This window comes from Manis javanica, chromosome 7 (assembly GCF_040802235.1).
Source record: "Manis javanica isolate MJ-LG chromosome 7, MJ_LKY, whole genome shotgun sequence".
Lineage (NCBI taxonomy): Eukaryota > Metazoa > Chordata > Mammalia > Pholidota > Manidae > Manis > Manis javanica.
This window is the reverse complement of record NC_133162.1, coordinates 79,984,675-80,012,500: the sequence shown is the minus strand read 5'-3', so window position 1 is coordinate 80,012,500 and position 27,826 is coordinate 79,984,675. Positions and strand designations below refer to the sequence as shown.

The 27,826-nt window shown below is 48.1% G+C and overlaps 1 protein-coding gene across 1 annotated transcript in view; it reads right to left on the bottom strand.

Moving 5' to 3' along the window:
• Positions 1–26,661, bottom strand: part of DRGX (dorsal root ganglia homeobox) — a 30,280-nt gene extending 3,619 nt beyond the window's left edge. The window contains exons 1-5 of the mRNA XM_073241689.1: positions 26,628–26,661; positions 22,458–22,555; positions 21,447–21,548; positions 18,333–18,511; positions 18,139–18,251 (exon numbers count right to left, since the gene is read on the bottom strand). Coding sequence (XP_073097790.1) covers positions 18,139–18,251; positions 18,333–18,511; positions 21,447–21,548; positions 22,458–22,555; positions 26,628–26,661 — 526 coding nt within the window. The remainder of the gene's footprint in view (positions 1–18,138; positions 18,252–18,332; positions 18,512–21,446; positions 21,549–22,457; positions 22,556–26,627) is intronic.
• Between the last annotated feature and the right edge of the window lie 1,165 nt (positions 26,662–27,826).

The following is a 27,826-nucleotide window of genomic DNA, read 5'->3' as shown; positions in this document are numbered from 1 at the left end:
GGGGGCAGCAGAGTGTTCAGAGTGACTGAAGCCAGAGACTGCAGGTGGGGTTGGGGCCACCAGGGCCAGACTGCTCTGCAGGGGGGTGCAGGACTTGCAGGACACAGCATGGGGATGCCTCCGTGCATTTGAGTGGACAGTGTCCAGAGCTTAACTGCATCAGGTGGGGAGGCTATGTGACAACGCAGTCCCAGGTGAGCTCCAGAATGGGTAGAGGAGCCATTTCTGAGATGGGGACAGTGAGAAAGTGTGTGTGTGTGTGTGTGTGTGTGTGTGTGTGTGTGTGTGTGTGTGTGTGTGTGTGTGTGCGTGTGTGTGTTTTCAGAGGGATATGGAGCATCTGGTCATACAACCTTGCAGTGAGAAAGTGTGTGTGTGTGTGTGTGTGTGTGTGTGTGTGTGTGTGTGTGTGTGTGTGTGTGTGTTTTCAGAGGGATATGGAGCATCTGGTCATACAACCCTGCAGTCCTGTTGGCCATCCTAGCTCCCAGGGGACAGCCTTGAGGCACACCCATGGGCTCCAACGGCCCAACATGGACAGACTCGGTTGATGGCATGACAAGATTTGAAGGATTTTTCTGAACCCCCTGGACAGGTCAAATGGTGGCCCCAGGTGTGATCCCTGCAGGGTGCACATCACCACAGCCTCCACCCCTCAGCCAGCCTAGGCCAGCTGCACAGCTGGATCTCACCCAGGGAGCCCTGTCACAGATGGGTGTGCTTTAGTGCTGCCCCGAGGCCTAGGAACTGGGTCAGCCATGGCCCCTGGCCCGTGGCACTTCCCTTCTGACAAGGAGGGCAGCAAAGTCAGTTCCTTGGCTCTACCTAAATGTGCTCACTGGCCTTGGAAGAAGCAGCATTGCAAATAGGGAGTATTTGTGGACCAAAACCATAGTTGCTGAATGAATCCAAGTTCTTCCCTGTAGCCTTCAAGTGCTTGTGTGATCAGGTGCCCGCTGCCTTCTCCTCCTTCTGATGTGCCCACCAGGCCTCCTTACACACACCCAAACCTCCATCACAGCAAAGCCCTGCGTGGGGCTGTTTTAACTAGAGTAAACCCATGTGCACACCATGCCTCATGCATCTCAGCTTCAGAACAGTGCTAGGAAGGAGGCTCTGTTTTCCCTTTTTGCCAATGAGGAGATTAAGATTAAATAGTAAGTGGCAGATCTGGACCCCATGCCTGGCAGAGGACCTGCTCCTTAACCATGTCCCTCTGTCTGGAAAAAGGACACACTCCTTCCTGACTTAGGCTCTTCACCAAGCTCTGCCTGTGAACAAGGAGGCCCTCCCTCCACCTTGGAAAGCACTTCTAACTCTCTCTCTCTCTTTAGGGGGTTCCATTTGACCATCACCTCCTCCAGGAGCCGTCCGGGACCTCCCTACCCAGAGTAGGCTCCCTGCTAGTGCTTCCTCAGAGCACTCTGCTCACATCTCCACGCACTGGCCATAAATGGAAGTGGGTGGCTGGTTCATGGACTTGTTGTCTGACCCCCTGTGCACCCCAGGACTATAGGCAAGTATCTTTCTGTCTCATTCACTACTCTGTCCCCAACACCTAGTACAATGTCTAGAATGGGGCAGGCCCTTGGGAAATATTTGTGGAAGGAAGGAGAGAGGCAGGTGAGGGCTGCCCAGCCAGTTGCCCACTTGTAGGGATAAGCCTTCCAGAGACAGCCTCAGCATCACCAGCTCTGCCAGCACCTGGGACGTTCCCACCCTCCTCTCCTGGGGACAGGCTTCCCCATGCCAGGTCAGGCACTTTGTTGTCCTTCAAGCATGTGTGGGCATCCTTCTCTTCCTTTCCAAGCCTGCTCAGAGGCAAAAGGAAGCTCACCTTTACTAGGCTCTAGCTCACCTTTGCTAGGCTCTCATCACCACTGTGGGTGTCCTGAGGGATGGGCTTCACTCAGCACCATGAAACTGTGGGTGTATGAGTAACTGGCCCAGGTTGGCCTAGTTGCAGAGGTGAGACCAGAACCTTCTGGTGGCCTTTCTGGTCTCCAGCAGTGTATTAAGAGCTTAAAATGCAGCAGTCACTTCCTCCCTCAGTTTTGACAGAGGGGCCTACATGGCAGGCAGCAGATACCAAGATGAGGGCGAGACAAATCACACGTGCCAAGTTCACAAAGGGAATTCTGCCAGCCTGTTTCACAACCTGTCCCCCTGCCGGCTTCTAGCTTGGTGACATTTCCAGCAACAGTGAGAAAAAACAAAAGTTGCATTGGGTTAAAGGCTGAGTCCTGATGATGGTGCTTCCAGAGGCCTCACCCAGGCATAGACATGCACAGACCTCAGCGCAATCTCAGGGGCTCCAGTCCTTGCTGGGAACAGTGCCAGTGCGGGGAGGATGGGAGTCATCCCGAGGGCCAGGACCCAGCCCCCAGGGCCTGCCTGCCTGCCTCCTCCTGTAAGTCTCCCTCCAAAAGGGGAACTCATGGGTGAAAAGGCAAAACATGAAGAACAGGAAACCCTCTCAGCCATGGAAATCCTGAAGATGTCTCTGTCTGCTTAGAATTTTTCTCATTTTTCTACAAGGAATAAGAATTTCTTTTAAACTCAGAATTATCACTTTAACTTTAAATGAATGTTAAAAAAAGGGAAGGCTGAAATTAGACACCTACTGTGCACATTTGAGGGGGTGCTGTGAGGGGCGTAAGTGCTGAGAGTCTGAGGATAGTTTGGCTAAGGGCTACTGGCAGACCTGGGAGAGGCTGAGGGCTTCAGGCTCTACCCTGTGCCTCTGACTGTGTCAGGCCCACCCGAGAAAGGTGGTCTCAACATGCTTCATGCTGATTCTTGCCCCCAGCAAGGCCTTGCTCCAATAAGAGCCTCAAATGGGGCGCTAGATGATGTGTGACTCAGTGATGAATATGCCCCCTGTAGAGTGAGCAAGGTCCCTGCAGACAAGACACAGCCTCCTGCCCCTGGACCCACAGCCTATACCTGCTAGGTCACACCTGCAACAGGGGAACCCCTAAGAAAGCCACCAGTAACTACACTCCTGGTTCTCAAAACCCAGCTGCAGACGCAGGAGAAATAAATTAACTCACAGTTCCGAGGCTGCAAGAGGGAGAAGAGTCTGTGCATGTCAGCTAGTTTACCCCCTACACATGACAGATGGGGAAACTGAGGACCAGATGAAGCCAACAGCTCTGGGAGACCCTGTGGCTTTTCTTCTTTAACATCAGCATGCTATGCACATGCAAGGGGCTGTCTCTGGGGCTGATGAGTTTCTTGGCAAAACACCCTGAAGCCCCCTTGAGGAATGTTGTAGAGAATCTTTATGCACAGTGTGGACTATTGGACAAGTCTTTAAATTCCTTTCAAGAAAAAGAAGTGGTTTGAGAATGAGATACGAATTACAAAACCAAGTTCTCCTCCCTTCAAAACCATAGGGTTTATGCACACAATGGAGCATTATACAGCCCTAAAAAGGAAGGAAATTGTGACACATGCTATTTGGATGGACTTCAAGGATGTTATGCTAAGTGAACTAAGCTAGTCAGAAGAAGATAAATTCTGTAAGATTCCACTTATATGAAGTGTCTAGAGTAGCTGACTTCATACAGACAAAAAATAGAATGGCGGTTGCCAGGGGCTGTAGGGAGGGAGGAATAGGAAGCTGGTATCTATGGGTAGTGAGTTTCATTTTGGGAAGATGAAAAAGTTCTGGAGATGGAATGTAGATATGGGCAAGACAGAGAGGTAATCTCTACAACAGGCACAATCAAAAGCAAATGAGGAGACAAATGTAATGTGATACTTATCAGGGAAAAGTGTAAAGTCTACGATCTGCACTCAAGGGTCCGACTGTGCAGAGGGGGAAGTGGCTCAGCAGTAGAACATGTGGCCTCTATGACTCTGCAGGAAGCTCACTGTGATACCATATGGTAGTGGGTTGCTGTAACAGAGGCATAACTTGCAGAATAAAGGAGGATGAAATCCCTCTCCCTTCTGTCATGGAGAGATGTCAGACCATCAGACTAGAGGAAGGGGAGAGGAAGGGAAGGAAGGGGGAAAGAATAAAAAGTAAAAAAACTGGGGCTGCTTAGCTAAGCTGACCCCTGGGGCAGAATGGATATAAGGTAACAGCCTCAACTCTCTCTCTCTAGGAGGGAAGGATGGAAATGGTTGGAAGTGCATGAAAGAGGGGTTTTCCCTTCCTTAGCATCAGCATGTTATGCCTATGCAGGGGGATGTCTCTAGCGGTGATGAGTTTCTGGGCATCATACCCTGAAGCCCCCTTGACCAGATGTTGTAGAGAATCTTTGTGCACAATGTGGGTGGGCTATTGGACAAGTTCTTGAATTCCTTTCAAGAAAAAAAGAGTGGTTTGAGAATGGGATGTGAATTACAAACCTAAGTTCTCCTTCCAACTTTTTCAGAATGTCAACTGATTGCAACTCAACTTAAACTGTCCAACAATCAACAACCCTCTTAACTCCTATGACCATTCCTGATGGAATGTAGATCTGGGCAAGACAGAAAAAAATGATTTCCACAAATCAGATCCTTAAAAACTAAACTCTCAATTTCTCCATGATTTCACAGTACCAATCGCACCACCAAATTTCCCCACGTGCCTCCTGCCCAAACAACTCCACTGACCTAGACATGATTGAAAACCAGACGTAACAAAAAAGATTCATCTTCTGTGGTGCTCAGACAGTAGCTGAACAAACAGTTGTCAAGTAAAAACCCAGCCCTCAGAGCGCATGCACCTTGGCCATGAAAAGCACACCTAGGGCCCTCCCCAAGGGCTTAGGATCCTTCCACAGGCACTTCCAGCATCAGTGGTTTGATTTACAAGACTGTCACAAACTAGAAAGAAAAGTGGCTGCTAATGGCAGACACATTGATGGGTGATACTGAGAAGAGACAAAAATGTGTAAGGCAGACAAAACTTTCAACTCTATGCACTGTAACCTGGGCCTCCAGGCAAGGAAAGCAGTATACCTTGAAAAGGTCCAAAGCCGTCACTGGCCGCAGCAAGAACTGGCACAGGAGATGGTGTCTGCGTGGACTTGAAAACCCCACCAAGCCTGCTCCTGCCAGTGTGAGGTGATGCTGCGGAAGTTGCCACACAGGCTCAGCACCCCTTTTTATTAAGTCAGGGAGGTGAAGAAAACACCTCAGAAAATATCTACCCCCAAAACAGCCACCATTATCAAAATCCTATAAAATGAGAACAGCCATGGGACTCTCAGGCCTGCGAGCCAGATGCTGCTTGCTAAAGCACAAGAAAGTGGGCTTTGCAGTTTGACTCCTGGCTCCACCATGAACCAGTCATGGGACTTGTGGCCATTTTCCAAGCTTTGGCTTCCTTGCCCATAAAAGGAGGTAACACACCCACCTTCAGGGAAGAGTCTGTAAAATACTTAGTACTAAGTCCTCCAAACTATTATTTCCATAACCCATACAAATGAAAGGACAATTCAAAGTCACAAAGAATAGCTTAAGCTTATTCCAATCACCAATTCCTTTCAATGACCAGCTAAAGAATTCAACTTGTTCTCAGCATCCCCCAGAGGACACCAGGATGAACAGTGAGATCTGCCCAGAGATAGTGACTGTGCCCCGGCCACTCCCATCAGTGCTGTCCCACCCTGCCTTACATACATCCCAACACTGTTTTCAAGTTCTATTGGTTCCTCAGTGAAGCCTTCCCATCAGACCAAAAAGTAGAATCAACTAGAATTTAGAAGAGTAAGCCAAATGACCTTTAAAATCTCATCTTCTAATTACTAGATTCCCAGACTTGGGGCTCTAGTTTTTTTTTCTCTATTTTTTCACATCTATCAAAAAGTTATAATCATGAATGGCCTAAAAATTAAATTAGCTACAAAGGAAGTCAACCCAGTGTGGCATATAGCAACAAAAAAAACTATGAATTACCTAATGGCTCAAAAATAGGGAACAGACTGAATAGGGTACAGTCACCCATAATAGAACTCACTGAAGCTATGACAAAATTATGTTAGAGGTTATGTAGTGACATGAAAAAAAATAATAATATATTAAGTTTAAAAAGCAGGTTAATAAACACTAAGTCAATATGATCCCATTTTGGTACATGTATGTATGTGTATAAACATACATATCCATACATACACATATACATATAGTATATATGTGCATCACAGCCATATACCATAAATTTTAAAATTTACAACACATAAATTTATTGTAAAACACATAAATTTATTACAGATACATATATTTATAAATGGGAAGAAAACAAATGCACCAATACCAAATATTCATAGTGGTTGATTTTTGGTACTAAGGATATGAATGATGTTTGTTTTCTTTTGTGTTGTATTGTATTTTTCACTTTTTCTAAACTGCCCACATATTACTCTCATAAAAATGGTGTTCTTTTTGTGACTCATGATTTCCTCTCTCCTTTCATTCAGATGGTGGGAATCGATGCTCCCCTTTAGAACACAGTCCTACTGAAGTCGCTAAGGGATAAGGACTGTGTTCTCAGTGCCCGGCTGCAAATTCTCATTGCTAACGGCCTCTATCTGCACCAGCATTATTGACCAGTGAATATGGAGCTGAGGAAGCACCAAGGAAAATCCACCCAAAACAACACTCAGTCCATCTCCCATTCTGTGAGGATCAAAATTGGTGAGTCTCTTTGCAACCAGCCTACTAGCTAGCAAATACCAAAAGGCCATGACTTCTTCCCTCTAGCCATACCAACGTGTGCCATGACCAAAGCCTGTGCAAGTGCCACCTGGCCCTAAGTGCAGCCTGAAAATTGTTTTGCTTAGAGAACACACTACCTCCTGGACACTAAATTAAAACATGCAATTAGATTTCCATTAAGTTACAGCAAATTCTGCTGAATTGATCTAATCGGCCTGCATTCCTATATGACATCATGCTTTAAAGGCTTGGCCTGAACATAAATACTTAATGTAATAAATACAGTCTGAAATACTTGATCTCCTTGGCAGTTTAATTGATCTACTACAGCAACTGACAGGAAAAATTAAGTTTGTTCTGTCTCGTCTCTGCCAATGGCACATTTTCATCAGAAAGGCATGTGAACTACAATTTAGGTTACAAGCAGAGCAAGAAATCACACACTGATTTTATGTTGAATGCTCAGGTTAAGAGTAACAGAATCAAGCAAGGGAATGAGTATGTGGATTTATGAGAACTTCAACCCAGATACTGTAGTTCATTTCTTTTTGCTTTATAAGTAAATAAATAAATAACAAATAAATAAATCTATTTTTTGATTCACAATACCAGTTCCTTACAGCTCACAAGGAGCATGTGATTGGGAATGCTGGCAGATGCCTACAATATTTAAACAAAGAGTTTTTAGATGCTGTGGCTAGGTGTGCTCACCAATAATCAAACACACAACGTCAAATTCACACCCAGACATTGTCCACCAATGGGCCCCCTGAAGTATTCTCTTCAATCTCTGAGTTACGGTTTTCAGTGCCTTTTTACCAGGACTTGTGTTTATTTTTGCACCCACCTCCCCTCCCAAACCTGCTATAAGTGCTCCTCACCCATTCTCACCCCCCCTCTCCTGATGCCAGAATTAAACTGCCCTGTTTTGGTACAAAGTAAGCACTTGAATATTTGGAAAAGGCAGACAGGGAGGGAGAGTCTATCTTTTATGACCCAACTGGTATATTTTAGTCCCTCAAAGTTGCCATCTCCCAGGTTCTAATCTTCCTCAATAGTCCACAGAAAGAAAAGCTGTGGTCATGACAGAGTTACCCAATACGATTAATGCCAAAATCCCCAGTTACTCTGGCAGGTTTTTCTGGCCGGATCCCACCCCATCTTAATTCCACCTATCCCAGGTACAGGCACTACCTCAACACCTGTTCAATCACTCAGGGCCAGCACCAGAGTCCTGTTTCTGCTTGGATGTCTTTGAAGGGGAAAACAAATAAATGACAACACCCAGATCCAAGAACCCTGGCACAGCCAGAGCAGCAGTAGGACACATGCTCTGGACAGTCCGAGGCCAATCAGCACCACCCTCCCTCCTTGCAGCAGCCAGAACTCTGGACCGGCAGGCTGCTTCTCCCATTGCCTCTGGGCACAAGCCAGAAACCTTCTGCTCAGCCCCTGCACTCCAGGGTCCCATTGATTAGCAGGAAGGGCAAACCCATCAGCACCCTTAGGAAATGGCTTCCGGAAAGTGAGTTGCAGTTTTTAAAGCCAGAGAATGACAGCAGGTGCCTGTAAAAGGAACAGAATCAATATAGGGTGTGGGGTGCTGCACAGCGGGACACCTGGGTCCCTGACTTATCCTACCTCTGACAGACAAACAGTGTGACCTTGGACAGTCCTGTCCCTCTCTGGGTCTCAGTTTCCCCACTATATCCTGGAGAAGTGGTGGTAACATACTCATCAAGAGGATTCCTTACAAGTCTTATGTGCTAGGATTCTCCACTCCAGCCTTCCTGACATCAGCTAGGCATGGAGGGGGCTATAGGCCTTTTGCTATAAGGGTTGACCACCTTCTGCCCCTCAGGTTTCTGCTCCCAAACACTGTGCCCTCATAAACAAGCCAGGAGGGCTGTTTTCCCAAAGTGGCACATGCAGTGGACCCCATGAACTATGCTTTGGAGGCTGGGATGCTCTCCCACTGCTTCAGAGGTCCAAACCCAAATCCCAAGTGACCTCTCGACCCTCATCAACCTAACCCTGACAGTAATCACCAGCACCTACGGACACTTGGATGTGCCGAGTACAGATACACGCCCTGACAAATGGGCACTATTGGTTATGACCATCATGGTCCTCATTTCCCTGCTGAGGAGACTGGGGTCTTCCCTAAGCTGCCTTTATAACGAGAAGGTGGCAGTTATGGGCTGTGGCTAGTTGAGCTCCAGAACCTGGGCTCACCTTGAGACCATGCCGTCCTCTCCTAGGCCAGTGGCTCCATCCGACCTCATGCTACGCCTTTCCCTCGGTATGCCAGCCCTGCCGGCCTCAGTGTCTTTGCTCACGTGCTCTCTCTGCCTGGCGTGTTCTCACCCGCTGCGCAGCTACTATGCTTCCTTCAAGCCTGACCCAAGGATCTTCTCCGGAAAGCCTTCCTCACCCCTGTGCAGAAGAGTTTCTCCCTCCTCCGCACTTTCTTCAAACTGCGCATGCCCCGCTTGGCCCCATGAGAGCACATGACTGTGTCACATGAGGTGGGCTTCGTGGTTGGCCTGCCTCCCCAAGCCCACCCCCAGCCTGTGAACCCATTTGGGTAGGGATGTGTCTAATTTGTTGCCAAATGCCCGCCTATGGTTCAGAACCTGGCAGAACAGGCCGTATCTGGGAGCTGAATGAAGGACCAGAGGGCCAGGGTCCAGCAGGCAGCCAGAGGTGCAAAGCCGGGGCCAGTTAACTGAGGTCTCCCAAGTGAGGCCCAGAGCAGCACGCCCTCTTTCCTGCTTTACACAGACTTAACTGCCTTTCACTCTCCAACAGACTATGTTAGAGGTAGAGGTGAGTGGCTTGGAAGTATCTAGAGGTGAGTCAGATATGGCCAGTGCCCTTCAAGTGCTGATACTCAGGATTGGAAAGTAGGATAAATTGCAAAACAAACACGACAGCTCATGTCACAATGCCAGAGTATCCTTGATACCGCTACCAGTCAGTCTCCAAAGAGTCAACCTCCCAGTATTCACTCCTGTGTGGGGTCCCCTCCACTTAAGTCTGGGTTGGCCCTGTGACTGGCTTTAATCTATAGGATGCAGGAGAAGCACCACTGTGCCCATTCTGAGTGTAAGCCTTAGGAAGACCTGGCATCTTCTGCTTTTACACTCAGGAATCAACCACCATCCAACCCCACCTGAAGCTTACCACAGGGAGAGAGAAGAGGGTTCCCAACCTCCCAGCATCCCTGCCAAGACACCTCACGAGAAAGTGATACCATCTTGTATGTACCAGCCCCAGCTGCTATGTGACTGATCTCAGGCAAAAGTCCCCACAGAATGGCCTGGCTGAGCCTGGCCAGTCCTCGGCATCAGGGAGGGAATAAAATAGCTGGGCAGTTCTGCTGCCGCAGCTTTAGTTATACTTAACTTTGAGATAAAGCAAAGCAATACCAAACCTGGAAGGGAGATGGTAAGAAAAGAAAATCACAAACCAATCTCCTCATGATCATAGATGCAAAACCTCTAGACACAATACTGGTAAATTGAATCCAACTGTCTGTAAAAAAGATAACATGTCATGTCCAATTTGGGTTTATTCCAAATTGGTTCAACATTAAAAAATCAAGAAATGTAATTTACTGTATGAATATACTGAGAAAGGAAAATCCTGTGATCATTTCAACAGCAGCAGAAAAAGTATTTTTGATGGAATTCAACATCCATCATAAACATGATTTTTTAAAATAATAATTAAAACTCTCAGAAAATGAGGGCAAGAAGAAAATATCTTTACTTAATAAAGGAATTTTTTCTTTTTAAAATAGAGAACATGATTGTGAAACTCTGAGATGAACAATAGGCAAAGACAGGTCACAAAGAACACATATTGTATGATTCCATTCATATGAAATGGCCATAATAGCAATACCAAAATGGTCAGTCTATAGAGAAAGATTAGTGGTTGCTTGGCAGAGGGAGAGGGGTGGCAATAAAGAATGGCTGCTAAAAGGTACAGGGTGATGAAATGTCCTGAAGTTGATCATAGCAATGCTTGTGCAACTCGCTGACTATAGGAAAAATCACTGGGTTGTATACTTCAGTGAGTGAGTTGTATAGTGTGTGAATCATATCTCAAAACAGCTGTTATAAAAAAATAGAATAAGGCAAGGATGCCCATTACCCAACTTCTATCCAATACTGTACTAGGCATTCTAGCCTATGCACACTAGAAAAAGAAATGAAAAGTATAAGGATTGGAAAGGGAGGGACAAGTTGTCTTTATTCGCAGATGATCTGATCATGTACGTAGAATATCATAAAGAATCCACAAGTAAGCTTAATTACTTGGATGAATCTCCTAAACATGATGCTGAGCCAAAGAAGCCAGTCATGAAAAATATATACTGTATGAATCCGTTATATATATATATATATATATATATATATATATATATATATATATATATATATATGGAAAGATTGAAAAAGTCAAGACTAAATGATAGCATTTTAGAATGCCTATTTAGGGGGTTGGCAAAGCTCCATTACCATACAAGTCAGCACAGGGTTTCGTTCAGGGGGCAAAAAGGGACCAGGGACTTGGGGGCTTCTGGGTCTGGGCAAAGTCCTGGAAGGTGGTTATGTAGGTGCTTAAAATTGGTCATTAAGCTCTAGATGAATGTTTCATGAATTTTTCTAATGAATATTACATTCCACAATAGAACAACTTTTAATTGTTTTTCTAAACTGGGATTTTTTTTTAACCACACACAGGAAAAAGTGATTAAAAAGGAATGGAGTGTGTTTTCAGGGAACTCTGTAAGGAAGAGGTTGTCTCTGCCTCCGAGCTTAGCCTTGGTTGGGCAAATATTTATTGGTCAATAAAGCCCTTTTGGTCTATCTGCAGATTCCAACGTGAAGAAGGGCACATGCTTGGTTAACTAAGGGGCCTTGCTTAGGAAAGACATGGCCAGACCTTTCCCCAGCACTGGACACACTGCCCCTCACCTGGGCACAAGCAATGCAGAGCCAGGACTGCTATCTAATTGCTAGCATCTACTGAGCACCACTGCACACCAGCACCGTGCGTCACACACAGCATCTCCTCCAGCCCTCACTGTTTCTGATGCCTGAGTGCTAGGAGTCCAGTGGGGAGGTGGGGCCATGTATGTCTGCCGAGTGATCCTCCCAGACCCAGCCTCACAAGGGATGGCTGGGGCCACTTCACCTCCCCACAAGGGGACAGGAGGGTAGGGTAAGAAAGGGTCAGACCTCATCCCCCACTCCTTGCTCTGTCACTGTTTTCTCACCTCAAGCCTGACTCCAGGACCCCACACCAGGGACTGATGTCCTCCATGTCCGCCTTGCCAGCAGGCTGCCTCCCCCTTCCCACTGCCCCCTGCAGTCTGGGAAAGTCAGCTGTGATGCCTCCTCCCTGTGCAGGAGAGCGGCTGTGACTCCCAGGCATGAGCAGGACTGAGTTATGAAAGCTCTCCCCTGCAGCTGTAATTAGCTTCCACCTCCCACCCAGCTCTCTGAATCACAGGTTAAAGGCAGCCAGGCTAATGCGCCAGGGAGAGGGCCTCCCCCCTCCCTCCCCCACCCGCAGCACTCCATCGTCCTGTGGCCAGCACTTCCCCGGAACAAACCCAAGCACCTCCCTCGGCCATTAATAACCTCCTGTTCATTAATGAATTGTGAACACAAGGCTGGCCATTAAGACAGCACAGGAAAATTCTTTGTGTTGCAAAGGCTTTTTCTCTGGACACCCATTATTGTTATGCAAACCCTCCCTGCATGGGGGAGGATCCTGCTGCCTTTTCAGTTGAGAGCTTCCATGGAACACCCAATAGGGAAACACACTAACTACAGGCCCAGCCAGAAGGGGTCCACTCTGACCATCCAACTATGCAAAGCACATTGCCAGTCAGTGGTGAAGCTCCAGGAAGGGAATGGGTGCCCTGACCAGGGATAGGAAGGAATCCCCATTACTGCCAAATTTAGAACAATGGGGACTAAGAGGTGAATGTCCGGTGCAATAAAGTTCAGAGAAATGGAAGAAGTTTAGGAGAAGCAGACCTTTCATTGGGTCCCTTAAAAGTGAAGGGGACCCAGTGACTTGAAAATGAGAAAGGAGAAATCCAGTTAATAATAATCATGTTTGTTGAGCACCTCTCATATGCCACACACACTGTTCTGAGAACCTGAGATGTTCTAACTCAAGCACTCCCTCCATGCACACACCACCCAGCACGTCCCCAACACTGAGCCTGCTGAATAAGGACCCCCAGCACTCCAGCCACAGAGCTGCATCTCAGCTGCCCTGAGCAAGCCCTGGGACCTGGCTGGCAGCAGAGTGCCATCCCCCACATAGGATGACAGTGCTGTGGCAGACAACAAAGGTCTGAAGGTCTCCGTCCTCGCCCCTGAGGCAAGATGACCAAGTCAAGCTCCAGTGTGTGCTGTGACAGATTGACAGATTGTCCAAAGACAGGGGTATTTCCAGCCCAAGCTTGGTTTCCCCACCTCTCCAGCAGCTTCTGAACCTCAGAGCCCTGCTCTCAACAGGTATCTCCAAGGAATGAAAATTTGTCTCTCTAATTTCCTAAGAAAACCATATTCAGAGTTTTCTGCTGCCTACTTGTCAGTCTGTGAGTCAAAGCTCAGCAAAGTTGCTGAGACCTGCTCCCCTTCACATTGTCTGAGCCACTTTCCCCTATAATCCAAAGATAAAAAAGTAAAACTGAGATCTACTGGCATGCTCTGGGCCAGTCACAGAGCTTCCGGGACCTGTCCACCTGACTCACACAGCTCTATACTCTAAGAGACCAGTGTTGGGGGAATGGGGGGCACACAGGGCACATTCCTTCCACATCCAGAGCCCCAATCCACCCAGCTTGCCCTTTTCCTCCCTGTAGTGATGCCTGCTTAAGGAGCTGAAGATAGCCAGTATTCCAAGAGCACTCCTGTTTTCAGAGTACATTCAAAGCCAAAGAGTTTCCAGGTGAGTGAATGCCCATGATATTATGATAAAGGACCTAAGGATTTCAAGGACCACACTTAGAGGACCTCAGCAAACTGTACCTCAACAACTTCCCAACCCCACCCCCAGCTATCCCACCATTACTCCTAGAAGCTCTCTCCATAGTCCCCAGGTAAGGATGTCACAGCTGTCACAACAGTGTCTACAACTGAAAGATCAGGACCCCCAATTCAGTTCTTCAACCTATAACTATGCATAGCTCTGGAGCCAGTGGTTGGGGGTCTCCACATGCCTCCTGGGAGAACTGACCCTGCCCAGGGGCAGTGGGAGCCCTGCATTTCCCTCACACTCTAGCCAGGTGCTGCGTGCAGCACAGGACAGCCTTGGCTTAAATCCTTGGGACCTGGTATGGAGACACAGGTCTGGAGTCTGGGCCTACCCAGAACACTTACTATCTTCATTCCAGGGCTGTCTGATCCCGCTAGAACCCCAAAGCCTAGGGAGAGACGCAAGCATTGGTTTGATCTGGGAGCTGAAATTCACTTTATTTCTTCTGGGTCATTTGCAAGCTTCCACAAACCTGGATAAATGGATTGGGATCTCTGGGCTGAAGGGACTACAGTGCTCAGCTTATAATGCTCTTGGCCTCTGGGAGTCCTGGCTGAGCCCAGGCCCCTCCCCCAGGGCTCACACCCTGTGGACTTACAGCTGTCCTCACTTGCTGGGGAGAACCAGATGCCCATCCAGGGGAATGAATGAACAGATGGCATCTGGGGGAAATGACACATCTGCATCCTATGGAAAGCAACCTGGACCTCAAAGGGGGGACCTAGCTGAATAGTGACATGTGAACAAGTGACTTCCCCTCTGTGAGCATAATTTCTCACTTGAGAAAAGAAGGTTGGGCTTAGAAGCCCGGGTGGGTGACTTACAGGACCAGCATGCCTGAAGCTCCTCCCAGCTAGCTGAGCCAGTCTCATCATTGGCCAGAAGCCTCTGGGAAGCAGAGCTCAGGCCACAAGCCCTGCCAGCATCTGGCCACTGAGCCATCTCTGGGGGTGCACTGAGGTAAGAGAGGCCAGTCACAGCCCAAAGGTCCTGGTGCTGAACATGGGGTTGCCCCTCTCTTGGGTCCAGATTGGGCCATGCACTTAATTTCTGCAGCTTGGGGAAGCCTAGAAGGAGATGTGAACTGCAAGACTCTGAAAGCCATCCTGGCCCCAAACCACTCAATAAATGTTCCACAAACAATCAAGAAGTGAACCCCAGGGCATCCAGAAGTCAACTTACAGGTATAGACTTATTACCCCAGGGCCTGAGACAGAGGTGGGGTTCCCCAAGCACACCTTCAGGGACATAGCCAAGCCTGTCTGGAGTGAGACTTCTAGCTTGGTATACTTTGCTCCCAGAAGTGCTACCACCTGGGGTCAGACACTTTTAGAAGACAAAGATACCCCAGCCAATACCAGCTGTTATGTCAGAGCAACCCAGCTCCACTCACTAGCTATGCCAGTATGGAGCTCTTTCTTGATACAATGTTAATGGAGCTATGCTGAGAATTAAGTGGGGCTAAGACATGAGAAGGCCTGGCAGAGCACAGAATAGGTTTTCAATGATTGCTCATTTCCCACCCTTTCCAACATGATTTAGCTCGTCAGAGACTACAAAGCCAGCCGCTCCAAGAAGCCAGATGAGAATGGACTGTGGTGGGCGAGGGGGTCCGGATAAGCTAGATGCAGGAGGGGGACTTTGTGGGGGCTGGGGACCCCCGAGGAGGAGTTATGTCTGCAAGGAGAGGAACACAGAAAGCAGAGGTAGGAGGGCATGGAGGAAAAGCTCCCCTCACAAAATGCCAAGCCACATTTTATGGCCTGACCAACGATGCCCAGTTTGGCCCAAAGACCAGGAGGCCACATTTAAAAATTGGGAATATTTAAAATAAAGATCCAGACTTCCAGCTTCTGAAATTTCAATAGTTCTGGCAATGCTGTGTCCACATACCCGCATGGCCACAGTGGGGGAACTTGAGCAACATCTGACTCAAGTAAGCAAATGGTCCCCTATCCACCCACCCATCCCCATCTCTGACCAGCCCAGATCTGAGAGTGCCCCTTAGCATGCTCCTCAAAAGTGGTTTCTGACCACTTAGAGTAATGTGCCCCCTCAAAGTGGGAAAATAACAGATAGACCAAGAGGGTCGCGTGTCTCAACAAAGTGACTGGGGAACTCATTTACATCTAGGGAAGCAAAGACGATGCCAGCGCACACACACTTCCTGCATCGCCTGCCTGGCTCCGGAAACATGTGAGCCTGTCACTGCCCCAGCACACCTCATCCCCCTGCCTATAGTCAGGAGGGACTTCTCACAGGGATATGAGGCTGTCCAAGCAAGTGCCCGCCCAGCTCACAAAGCTGCACCCTGCTTTGGTGAGCACGCTGTGATCCCTGCCACCTCCACAGGCTCCTGCACCCCAAGCTCCCACCCACCCTGCAAGGGGGTGTCCAAGGAAAATCTGTTTCCAGTGAGGCAGGCCCCAGGAGTCAGAGCCCAGCCAGAAAAGCTTAGGGAAGGGCCAGAGGGGAGTAAGCACCAATGAGGGAAGAAGAGGACGGGGTGACAAATTTGCCAGTGCCCCCACCAGCCCCTGCCTCTAACCTGAGCCAAGAAGATAAAGACACAGGCCCTGCTCTGCCTCCTCTCACCTCTGCCTCAGCTTCCCAGCACAGAGGCTGTCACCCTGTCTGCCCTGCCTGGCAGTCTGGCCCCCTCCTTCAGCACTGTGGGCTTCCCACTGGGCCCTAGCCTGGCTAGTCAGAGCCCCACAGACTTCCACAGCAAAGGGACATGTGTATCACCTCCAATTCAGGAAGCTGGAATGGAGCAAGCAAAGACATTTATAAATTTGATGTGTAAAGATGGTTAGTCCCAGGAGATGAGCTAGCCCTCACCAGAGCAGAGAGGATTTGACAGAAAGACACAGGATTACTCCCTCACTCAGACAGCTCCTTGAATGATACCTAAATCCTATTGGTAACCTCCTTTCAGAAGCCCCTTCAATTGAAACCCCATCTCTTTAATGCCCTCTTGTCCTAGTGTGTCCTGTGAATGTCCCAAAGCTACTCTGGTGGGGGCAGTGGGGAGGCAGGCTCCATATGGCCGGTGGAGTTGAAGGAGGCATTAGGAGGGGCAGAGTTGGACAGAGCTGAGCCTCTAAGGGAGGGGATTTACCCAGCTGCCTGGACCACTCAGAAGTGGCTATGGGCCTCAGGGCCCCACCCCACCACCAGTGGAAAATCCAAACCCAGGAGAGTGGCATTCAGGGCCTTTAAGCTCTGGCCCCTGTCGGACACCTCTGCCTTCTCTCTGAGCACTCTCCCAAGGGCACCAACATATCAGCTGTTCCCCAGACAAGCCTGGGTCTCCTCCCCACTCCTGGCACTCTGCATTGCTATTCCCTATGCAGAAGAGAAAAAGTATCCTTTTCTCCCTTCTGGAGACTCCCTGGGGAGGCTCAACCCCCCAGAAACCACATTAGCAATGTAGATTGCCACTGTGTGTGTGTATGTGTGTGTGTGTGTGTGTGTGTGTGTGTGTGTAAGAGAGAGAGACCCACCTGCTAGAGGGAGACCCTTGAGGGCAGGAGACACCAGATCCTAACACAGAATAAGCAGGGGACATGCTGGTGGGTGGGGGCCTCTCCCACCACCTATTATCAGGGAAAAGCCTGCAGCCTGCACCTGTACCTCCACCACCCAGGCCCCCTGGGACAGAATAGCCCCAAGGGATCACTGACGCCACTGCCCAGACCCTCTGGACCCATCCCTGCTCCTGGCCAGCACAGCTGCCAGGCCTCATTGCAGGAGGGGTAGGTTTGGGGCCAGTAATTAAGAGACATTGGATGGACCCATTCAATGGGGGGCCCTGCAAATCTCCAAGGGACAGCCCCACTGGGATCTCACCCTGGGCCTGATAAAACTTTCCCCATTGTTCCTATCCTTCAGACAACAGCAACCACTGAGGAGACAGCAAGTCTTGGAAAACCACAAATTCTCCCAGTTCAGACCTCTGACATCAGGAGTCCCCAGGGAAGGCAGTAGGCAAGCTGCACATGTGGAGAGGGCCCTCATAAGCTGAGGCAATTGCCTCACAGGCCTCCCTGTGAGCTGCTGGTTAGCACCTTAAACTATTCCCAATGAGAGGGAACACTCTGTGACCACGGCATGGCCCCTTTAGAAACAAGCACCTCTCAGTCAATCCTGTCATGAGAGATGATTCTTACATTCACCTACAGTCTCGGGCTGTGCAGGAATCAGACAAGACAGCATATATGAGAATGGATGTTGTTCATGACCCTGTATGTAACTGAGAGCAGAAAAGGACCAGCGCCACCCAAGGGCCAAGGGTAAGACGAACCAAAAAAGCAGGCTGGTCAGACAGTTGCCACGATCCCCTTCAGAGGCAGCAATAGGCCACCATGGCCCCACCAGGCCCCACCAGCCAGGGGAACTGAAACTCACCTTTCAGGGAGGCAACGTGTGACAGGGCCTGGGCATATGTGGCCGTATTCAGAAGGGTCCCTGGCAAGCAGGATGGGAAGAAAGGTGCTGTGGGACCCACAGGTCGCCCCAGGCTGGCAGAGAAAGAAAATTGCACTGAGTTCCCAACCCTGGGCCCCCCGGCCCATCAGGCCCCAGGGCCCGGCCCACCTCACCTCTGCTGAGCCTCCAGGGCCTCCTTCTTGCTTTGTGTCTGGTCCCCAGGGGGTGGGGAGTTGATATTTCTCACAGGTGGTGGAGTCACCTCTGCCATGGGCTCCTTGGCTCCTGGCTCCTGGTCGGAGGCCCCTCTCTCTGTTTTCCTCCACTTGGCCCTTCTGTTCTGGAACCAAACCTGAGTCCCCAGTGAAAACACACACCCAGTGAAGGCAGAAAAGCAGACAGGAGGAGGGAACCTGACCCCAAAACCAGATTCCTGGTTCCCGTGCCCACTGCTCATGGCTCACCTTGCAGCAGGAGTTTGCAAGGTGAAGTTTGTGAGATCATTTGCATCTCTCCAAATGATCTACTAAAGTGCTCTTTTGAACTGTAGCTTCAGACCCACAGACAGGCCAGAAGATCAGTATAGAAGACGTGACAGGCATATGTAAATAAGTGTTAAATCACAGTTAAGTCTCCAGATATATTGCCCACAGTAAGAGTAAAGTGTTGTCTTGTAGAAATTCTCAATGTATGAAAGTATGTTCATTTCCTATGGGGAGGGCGCAGGGAAATCATCATCAAAGAAGTTTGTAAAACTCTGCCCTGGAGTTTCCTCATCAGAAATACTCACCCACTCTCCCAGCAGGTTTGGTCTGAGCACCTGCGTGTGTCTGGCCTCAAATTGTGATTTAATCCTGAAATCATCTGTGGCACATGACAAGTTCATGACCAGCAGTCCAGTGCAGCCATTAGAAACATGGACTCTGGAGTCTACCCTGGTTTAGACTTCTGGTGAATCTGATTCAGAATCCACTGCCGTCCTAAGGCAGGTAGTTCTACTATCCCCATTTTACAGATGAGAAAAACAAGCAGAGCATTATTTAACTTACCCAAGGTCATTCAGGTGGTAAGTAGCAGATGCACAATTTGAAGCCCAGTGGCTTGGCTATGGACCATGGTCCAAAATGTCTGGGGATAATAACAGTGGCCACCCCAAGGCATTTCTAGTAGGATTACACAGAGATGCTCAAAAAACACTAGGCACAGTGCCTGGCATACAGCAATCAATCACTCAGTAAATGTTAGCCAGTGTTACTGTCTCTGCCATCCACAGGTTAGGAGGAGGCTTATGATGCACCTGCTCTAAGGGCCTTCTTAGAAGTTGATGTGAAATTCCTTAAGCCTTGGAAACCAAGAATGCATTAGCAGGACAGCCTCATGGCTGCCAAACAGCTCAGGCCCAAGGTGTTCCCAGAGGTCAGTGAGAGCCTGCCGCTTTTTACTCTACCCAGCAAGACCTCTTCCCTCCTCTCTTGGAAGATAATTCTTGGCTGTGAAAAAAAAGCCTTGGCTAGACTTTCCTCCTAGTCCCCCAGGCATCCTTTCCTCTCCTGCCTACACACCAGGCCGAGGAGAGACTCTGGGTGCCGAGGTTGAGCCCCCTGCCAGCCTGCCCCACCTCTGAATTTTCATTCTCATTCAACTGGATTTCTTTCTTTTTTTCACCTAGTTGGTTTTTAATTGCACATATCAGCAACCATTGAATAATGATTTTATCTATATTCTAAATTTAGGGCAGTTAAATGCAAAGCAAAATGCAGACACTTTCTTGCGTCTTAATTGAATGAAGGTCACAGCTATAACAACATTTAATTGAGCTATTTTTCATTATCATATTTTAATGACTTTGCACTGACAGTTCTTGTGCTTCTGAGGAACGAGCATGATGGAGTCGTTTATTTCCCTATTTAGTTATTGTTTGACAACATCAGCTTCGATTAAGACCCTGCTTTATAGAACATTAATCATATTTGAATGAGCAAGGGGTATAAATGTAAACACATCTCCCTTCCTGCCACCAAAGCTTGTATCCCCACACGGAAGCTCACTAAACAAATGCTTCACAGCCATTGTCTGTCTGCATAATAGCAAACAACAGCCTGAACAACAATTCCCAGCTTTAATTGTCACCACCCCTATCTCACCCTTGCACCTTTCAGGCAGAAGTTATGATCTTCCACTTCTGAACGCTCAATAATTGTGTCATTTATCTCAATTTGCAGTTCAGTCTTTAGGCAGCTATTGGCAAGCTGGCATTAAAAAAAGAAAGGATAGCATCCTGGCCAAAGGAGATTTTCATTTCCAAATAATAATCAGTTTAATTTGCCTGCATATGACCAATGATTCATGTTCAGATTTAATAATCAGGATCACATAATCTGATTATAGGGGAAATAATTTGTTTACAACCCCCAATTTACTGCTCAGAATTCCATTATCTCTCTTCAGCCATTGGTTTTTAAGAGATACTAACATGACCCAGGGGAACTGAAAGCAAACTATTATATTTCCTACAATTAGATCTTTGCATAGTCTTAACCCCAAGCCCCTACATAAAAAAGAACAGAAACAGCATGGAGGAAACCCCATAAATAAAATGAATATATAATTGTGCTCAAAGAATAGCACTCCCGGAGAGGCAGCTCTGCGAAGCTGTTCTGCGCACTCGGGCACATCTGCTGGGCTCCGTGGGTTTAGGCACTTAAACGTAATCACTGTGTGGCTTCTAAAAAGAATCCTGCCTAGAGACAGTCACCGCGGACCAGGCTCATCTCTGAGGCAGCTCTTTTGCTGCTGCCGTTTAAAGATTTTTAAATTGCACACGTTCTTCAGATCCACTTCGCTGAAAGAGGCCACGTGCCGGGGAAAAGTTGGACATGATGCAATTTCTGGAAAGCATATCCTACCCTGTTCCCATCTGAAAACATAGTTCTCTTCAATTGACCAGCCTTACCCCAGAGCGGTCAGAGCTGCTTTGAGAATAGCATCTCAGCTTTTTTTTTTTTCCAAAGCAAGGAAATGGATGTGCATTGATGTAATTTAGTACCTTAGAGACGCGGACAAATTAGTGTAGAACATTATCACTAGTTAATTATGAATGACCGATTAATCAACCTAATCTAATATTCCACATTATGTTGATGTTATTAAAGTGCATCATGAAAATGACAGATAGTCTTCATTTGCTTTCTTTGGCCAAATGTGCACTCTGCAGTCATGATGTCAAAAAATAAAAAAGTTTGCCAGTTTTAATATTAGAGAGTTAAATAATTAAAAAGAAGGTTTACCTGCACTCTGGCTTCTGTGAGGTTTATTTTCATGGCAAGCTCTTCCCTGGTGAAGACATCGGGATAGTGCGTTTGGGCAAAAACTGCCTCCAGAGCTTCCAGCTGGTAAAAGGAAAAAATATTTACTGGTGAGAGGCTGTGGGTAGGTGAGAGGAAGCAGATGCATATTTCAAATTTGCTATGAGTGGTGACAAAGTAGTTTCACAGATCAAGCAGGGGAAGAAGAGGGAGAAAAGAGCTCTTTGAAAAGATCCCACAGAATTAAAATTTCAACCACAGATGACTTAGGAGTTAAGAGAGCTAAGACTTCCTAAGAACCTCAGTGCTCCTCCAAGAAGTAGAAATGAGAAAAGAGGTGCAAATATTCATATGCATTTATATTTAAATATATTCATAGGAACAAAATCTGGGAGTGGCCTTATGATTAGAGCAATCCACACAGCTTTCACCACAGAGCAAAGAACAGAGGCAGACGCCCTCATTGTGTGGGTCCCACAGAACCACCTAGGATATTTGCATTGCCTTCCGGACTGCTCCAGTTTGCTCCAGAAGTAGCACAGATGTAAGGGAAGGCACTCGGGTCCATGAAACAAAATATCAGGGTCCCTGTCGTAGCCCTTCTATTTATGGGTGACAATACCTTTTACAAATCAGTCAACTTCTTGGGTCCCAGTTTTCTCATCTATCTATTGGAGATAAGATTGTCCTACTGCATCCTTCAAAGGGTTACTTCAAGATTCAAATGATATTGCTGATGTGGAAATGTTCTCCCAGCTAAGGCAAGTGTGAGTGATGACTACTGCTTCTTCACTTATTATCTGGGAGCCTAAGGTCAAAGTCATTTGTCCTCTCCCTACACAGATTCCTTGAAACATAAATAGTAGAAAAACAGAAATACCCATTTAACCTAATCAGTTAGCTTTATTTAGAAGACAAAGGAAAGCTGCTCAAACTCAGAATCTTTGGGAGGCAGGAAATAGCTGACTCTCAAAAGGGGAATGCCATCATTACCTGCTGAAGAGTGAATGTCGTCCGGTTCCGGCGCTGTTTTCTGCGCAGAAACCCATCGTCGAAATCTCCTGTAGAATGGTTGCCAAAGGGTGCAGTGCCTACTGGGAGCAAACTGCATGAGCCTGAGCAGGGGCCTCCCCATCGTCACACTGAGCTCCAGCCACATGCTCATTCAGAGGCACTGAACCATCCCCTCTGCACTGTCCTGAAACATCTTTCTCTGCTGATCTTACTAAGGGTCCCTGTTTTCCACTCTCTCATGCTGTTTCCCAGTAACCTTTGTTTTTAGGCCCAACTCTGCTTATTTCATAGGGCAGGTAGTGACCTTAACTCTCAAGATAACCAAGTCCGTGTCTTGTGAAATTCTGGACTCTGAGCCACTGGCTTGAGGCAGAGCCTTCTGCAGCCCACTGGCTCCCAGTTGCACCTCTGTCCAATGTGCCTGTATTTCACCCCCCTACTTCTGATCCTTTATGTCTCCCTTCTGAAGCCTCTATGTCTCCCTTCTGCTCACCTATTAGTTTCCTTTCCCCTGTCCCAGTAAAAAGCAAGGTTAAGGCTGGGGGTAGGGGAGGAAAGAAAACACCAAGACCTTTTCTTTTCTCCTAGAACTTCAGGATGCAAGGAGGTAGGAAGTTTACAAATGAATATTAATTACCGTCAGTCACAGCTCATCAGCACAATAGTGGATCTGTTATATAGGTGTCAAATAACAAGAGCTATGCACCAATAGCAACTGTCCTCAATTCCAAGTGGATTTAGGGCCACTCTCACAGGGCACCCCACCTTCTGGCCAGGCTCATAAAGGACCCACTGTTTCTGCTTCCCTGAAAAGAAAGGCACCCTTCCCACTATCCTCCCCAGCAGCTCCAAAGTGCACGTAAAGCCAGAACAAGAGTTTGGCCCCAAACGTGCATTTCAGATTGTTTTCCAAATGTGCACCATTTACTTGACAGTCCACAAAGGCTCCTTAGGAAAACAAATGAGCATCGTTCCCATTCGCCAGTAAACACTGTACCTGTCATGGGTTCTCATCTCAGAGCATGTTTGGCACTCTGAGCTGGAAGGCCTCACTGCCCTGACAATATCCCCCAGTAGAACCTCAGTCCCAAAGAAGTAAGTTCCTTGGACTTTTTGAAATTCTACCTACTATAGGGAGTCCCTCCTATTATCATTCTACCCTCCATTGCCACATCCTCTACCACAATAACCCCACTCTCTGCTGAATCCTTCTTCCATTTTCCTGTCCAAATTGCATTCTTCTACAAAACTCTCTTTACAAATATTTCTCTCCAGCTCATTGGAAACTTCAAAGGGATTAGTCTTAAAGCAGTCTTAAATCCATTATTTTGCAGGAAACCAAACTGTCTCTTTTTGAAACAAAGCCCTTCACTGGGGAGGATGGAATGCAAAATCTTAGCATCTCCAGTCACAGGCAACTTCAGTGGCCTAATTTATACCAGCTGGCCCCAAACTGTTTCACAACCGTACACGTAATATCTTTAAGTGAAACATTGCACATCAAATGAATCCTAAAATAGCTGATGGTTCACCAAATTAAAAAAAACAAGTAGAAAAGAAAAAGATATTAGACTAGGTTTTTTAACTTAAAAAAAGGTGCAATGACTGAAAATGTCATTAAATGTTATGCCTTGCCAGTAATTAAAACAGAACAATGAACTACTAATTTCACAATTTTAGAGGAACAAAATAAGGTGGGTAATGATAAGATAAGAGTGTAATAAAATGTGCATGCTCATTAACCATTTGTAGGAGCACCAATGGGTGCAGTCTTTAGAGGGTAATTCAACAATGTCCATCAGAAATGTAAGTGCATGTACAGTTATTTAACTTACAAACATACTTATAAAGCATGCCAAAATAAAGGGAAGAACCTTCCTGTCAATATGGTAATAGAAAAAAAAACTGAAAACAACCAAAGTCCTATCTATAGACACTTTCTCCCTAACACATCATGAAATACTACACAGCTGTTTAAAAGAAATCAGTAACTCTGTATAGCCTGACATGGAAAAACACCCACAATATACATTATGAAGTCAACAAAGTGAAGTTCTGAATATGTGGCAGTATGACCTCAGCACAAATAAGGCATAGCATACAGAGAGATAAATACATAAATGACGTTAAGAGCATGTTTTTCTTGAAAAAAAATCACACAAATAAAACCAACACTAGCAAGTATCTTTAGAAAAGAGGGTAGAAGGAGGATTGCATTCTTCACTGTACAGGTTTCGATTCTATTTGAATTCTCTGAACAGATATATGTTGTATTTCTTAATTTAATAGCAGTAAAATTATCTGACAGGTAAGATGATGAGCCACTCTTTGCTTTCTCCTTTATGCCTTCCTGGATTAATAAAAAATTAAAATTTAAAAGCTGATAAGCTATAATGAGTTGTCATATTCCAAAGATCTGTTCTCAGCCTTTCTGTCTGTAGCAGATCACCTCCTCTACAGCAACATTAAACTGATATACCCCTTCTGCAAAGCTGACTTAGAAACACATCTGCAAAGGGATAAAAAGGTTCTTAAAAGCTCATCTCCTTTTCTTCTGGTCACAGCCATCAGCATCAGTGTTGAGATAGGATGTGCCTGGGGTGTGGGAAAGAAAAGTGAGCCAGCTGAGCTGCGGTGAGAGCTGCAAGCCCCTCAGTGCTCTGGACCCCCGACAGGCTGGGCCAGGACTCTCCCACCCGGCAAACAGGGCTTTCCCCTTAAATCACCCATGCAGCCCACCACCTGCTAAATACCCAAACCTTGGCCTTCCCCACTTTGATTGGAAGGGTGGCATGCCAGGTGTGAATCAGTCCAAACCCCAGGTTCAGATATACACAGGGGGTGTGTCCGCCACACATGCAGGTCGTCTTCCTGCAGTCCTGGGGTACAATGTCAGGGAATGCACCTCCTAGACCTTTTCATAAAGTGTTTGAAGTCCTTGGAGATAAAGGAGGCAAAATGCCAGCAAGTGCCTATCCTTCTCTTCTTAGGAATGCAGGGCTTAAACACTGAAAATCCTACTGAACTCTTAAAAGCTTCCATAGGAGAAACAAAAACAAACGTTCTGAAACCCCTGTGCGTGTTGGCCAGCTGATGCTCATCTACTGTTCAAGGTAACCCAGGCCAGCGTGGACAGAATCCTCTGATAGCTCAGGTACCTTGGTGTCTCATCACCTTTTGCCCTCCCCTATGCCTCTCTCATTTCTTGGCTTCCAAAAATTCCCCTACCACACAAATAAATCAAAAGAGTAGGTTGCCCAAGCCAAGTCCTTGTACTGCTCCCAGTTATGAACATTCTAATATCCCCTGTCTGAGAACACTGGTCTGAGGACAACAGCTGTTAAAAGGCCATAGTACAAGTGTAGCTCTGTATTTGCCTGGTTCATTCTAGGGCTCCACCCCTGCCCACAGGTGCAGAAGTCCCACCCCTAGGGATCCCTAAGGCCCTGAGTTGGGGCACCAGAGATCCAAGCTGTCCCTTCCTCAACCAGCCCACCCTATGTAACAATCCAGTGCAGAGATTACACCAAGGACCCTGAGGCAAAATTTCTTCTAAGGCTTGGAGACCCTCAAAGACCCAAACCCTGGCCATGGGCTGCCCCTGGGAGTGAGGAGTGGTTGGCGTTTGGGGTCAAGAAACCCAGTGAATCACAAAGAAGCCATGCCAGCGCACTTCAGGAAGTGATAGGCAGGGCCACCTGGCTCCAGAGGGCTTCGGAGCCTGGGTGGACTTAAGGACCCAGCAGCAGTACTGACCTGCGCCTGGAGTGAGGGCATCCTGGCAATGGGTCCTATCTGCCGCATGGCCCAGGACTATGCAGGCCAACTCCCTAGACAACTTTGGCTTTTCGAGATGTTTGCAAAACACCGTAAAAGATTGATGCGGCCCCCTGGATGGGGGAGTCCCGATTAGAGGCGTGACACCAGCATCTGTGCAGGGAGGACCCGGCCGGCCCCTGCGGCGCTCATAGCCCTGGGGGGGCTGGGGGCAGGGAGGCATGTGGGAGGCAGGTGGCAACCGGACTGGAGGCTGGAGCGGGATTTGTGGAGGAGGCCAGGGGCTGGAACCCCACCATCCCGCTGCTGCTCAGGCTGTTTCTGGCCGGGGCCAGCCTTTTGGAGCTGCCCACGGGCACGCCGCTTACTCACCCTCTAGCTGTGGCGGACAGTGGAAATAAAACATCGCAGACGGCCGTATCCGCTGTACTGCCGGGACTCTGGAGGGTGGCCGCGGGACCGACAAGACGCGCGTAGCTCAGGCCTGGCTGCAAAGCAAACAGCGATAGTCTAAGTTTCCTTCCGCCTGTGCCCCGGCCGCGTACTTAGAGTTCACTAGGCGCTCCCCTCGTGGAAAACCCCCTCCCAACGCTCTCACCCACTGTGGGAACTGGGGCGGGGTGGCGGGCGGTGTCAACTCCGTCTCAAACAGGCTCCCCAGCGAAACAACCCTTCCGTTCAGACCCTCCTCCCCGACAGCGGTGCCCACCTTGGCCTCAACACCAAACCCGCGCAGTGTGGCTCCCGATCTCAGGGGTCTGCGCCGCAAACCCTGCACCCAGGACACCGAAGCCGGGGCCGCCGAGTGCGCCAGGCCATCTGCGCGAGCGCCAGTTCTGGCCAAGGCGGCAGCCGAGCCCCAAGGCCCCGTGCGCTGGGCCCGGTGAGTGGGTCGGGAGCCGCGCGTACCTCGGCGGCCGGCTGGCGATGAAGGCTGGAGCGTGACCGCTTCGGGTCCGCACGCCGGGCTCCGCTGGAGGCGGGCGGGGCTTCTCGCTGCTGGCGCCCGCAGGACCAGAAAAGTGACTCGGGAAGTGGCCAGATGTCTTGCTGTCTGTCTACAGCGCGCGCCGCCGCTCAGCACTCGCCTTTATAATCTCACGCATAATTGGCCTTAATCTGATTATTTCCAGCGCTGTCTACAGCGAGTAACTTGGATAGGTCTATTGGGCCTTACAAATGGCCCACGTGGTGTTAAAAAAAAATTCGTCATTTCTCAGCAAACATCAGGAATGTTTATACTCTTTTCTTCGAAAAGAGGATAGAAACAACCACCACTACTACCACCCCTCCCAAAAAAAGGCGTTATTTTCTGAACATTCCACCCCACCCCCATCCCAAATCCCTTCGGACTCAAACCTTTCTCCGTAAGAGCTTGGATCTGGGCTCGCCCTTGTCAAAGGCCTGGGGACTCCCGGGCTGCGGACTGACAAAGCGCTGCTAATTGTAGCCGCCGGATGGGTTTTGGAGGGACTCTTTGCACACGGCTTCCCGTTCCAAGCGACCGTACAAAAGGAAAGTTTGATTTTGTTCTCAGCAAGGGGTCCCTGAATTTATGTTCGCTTCTCGAT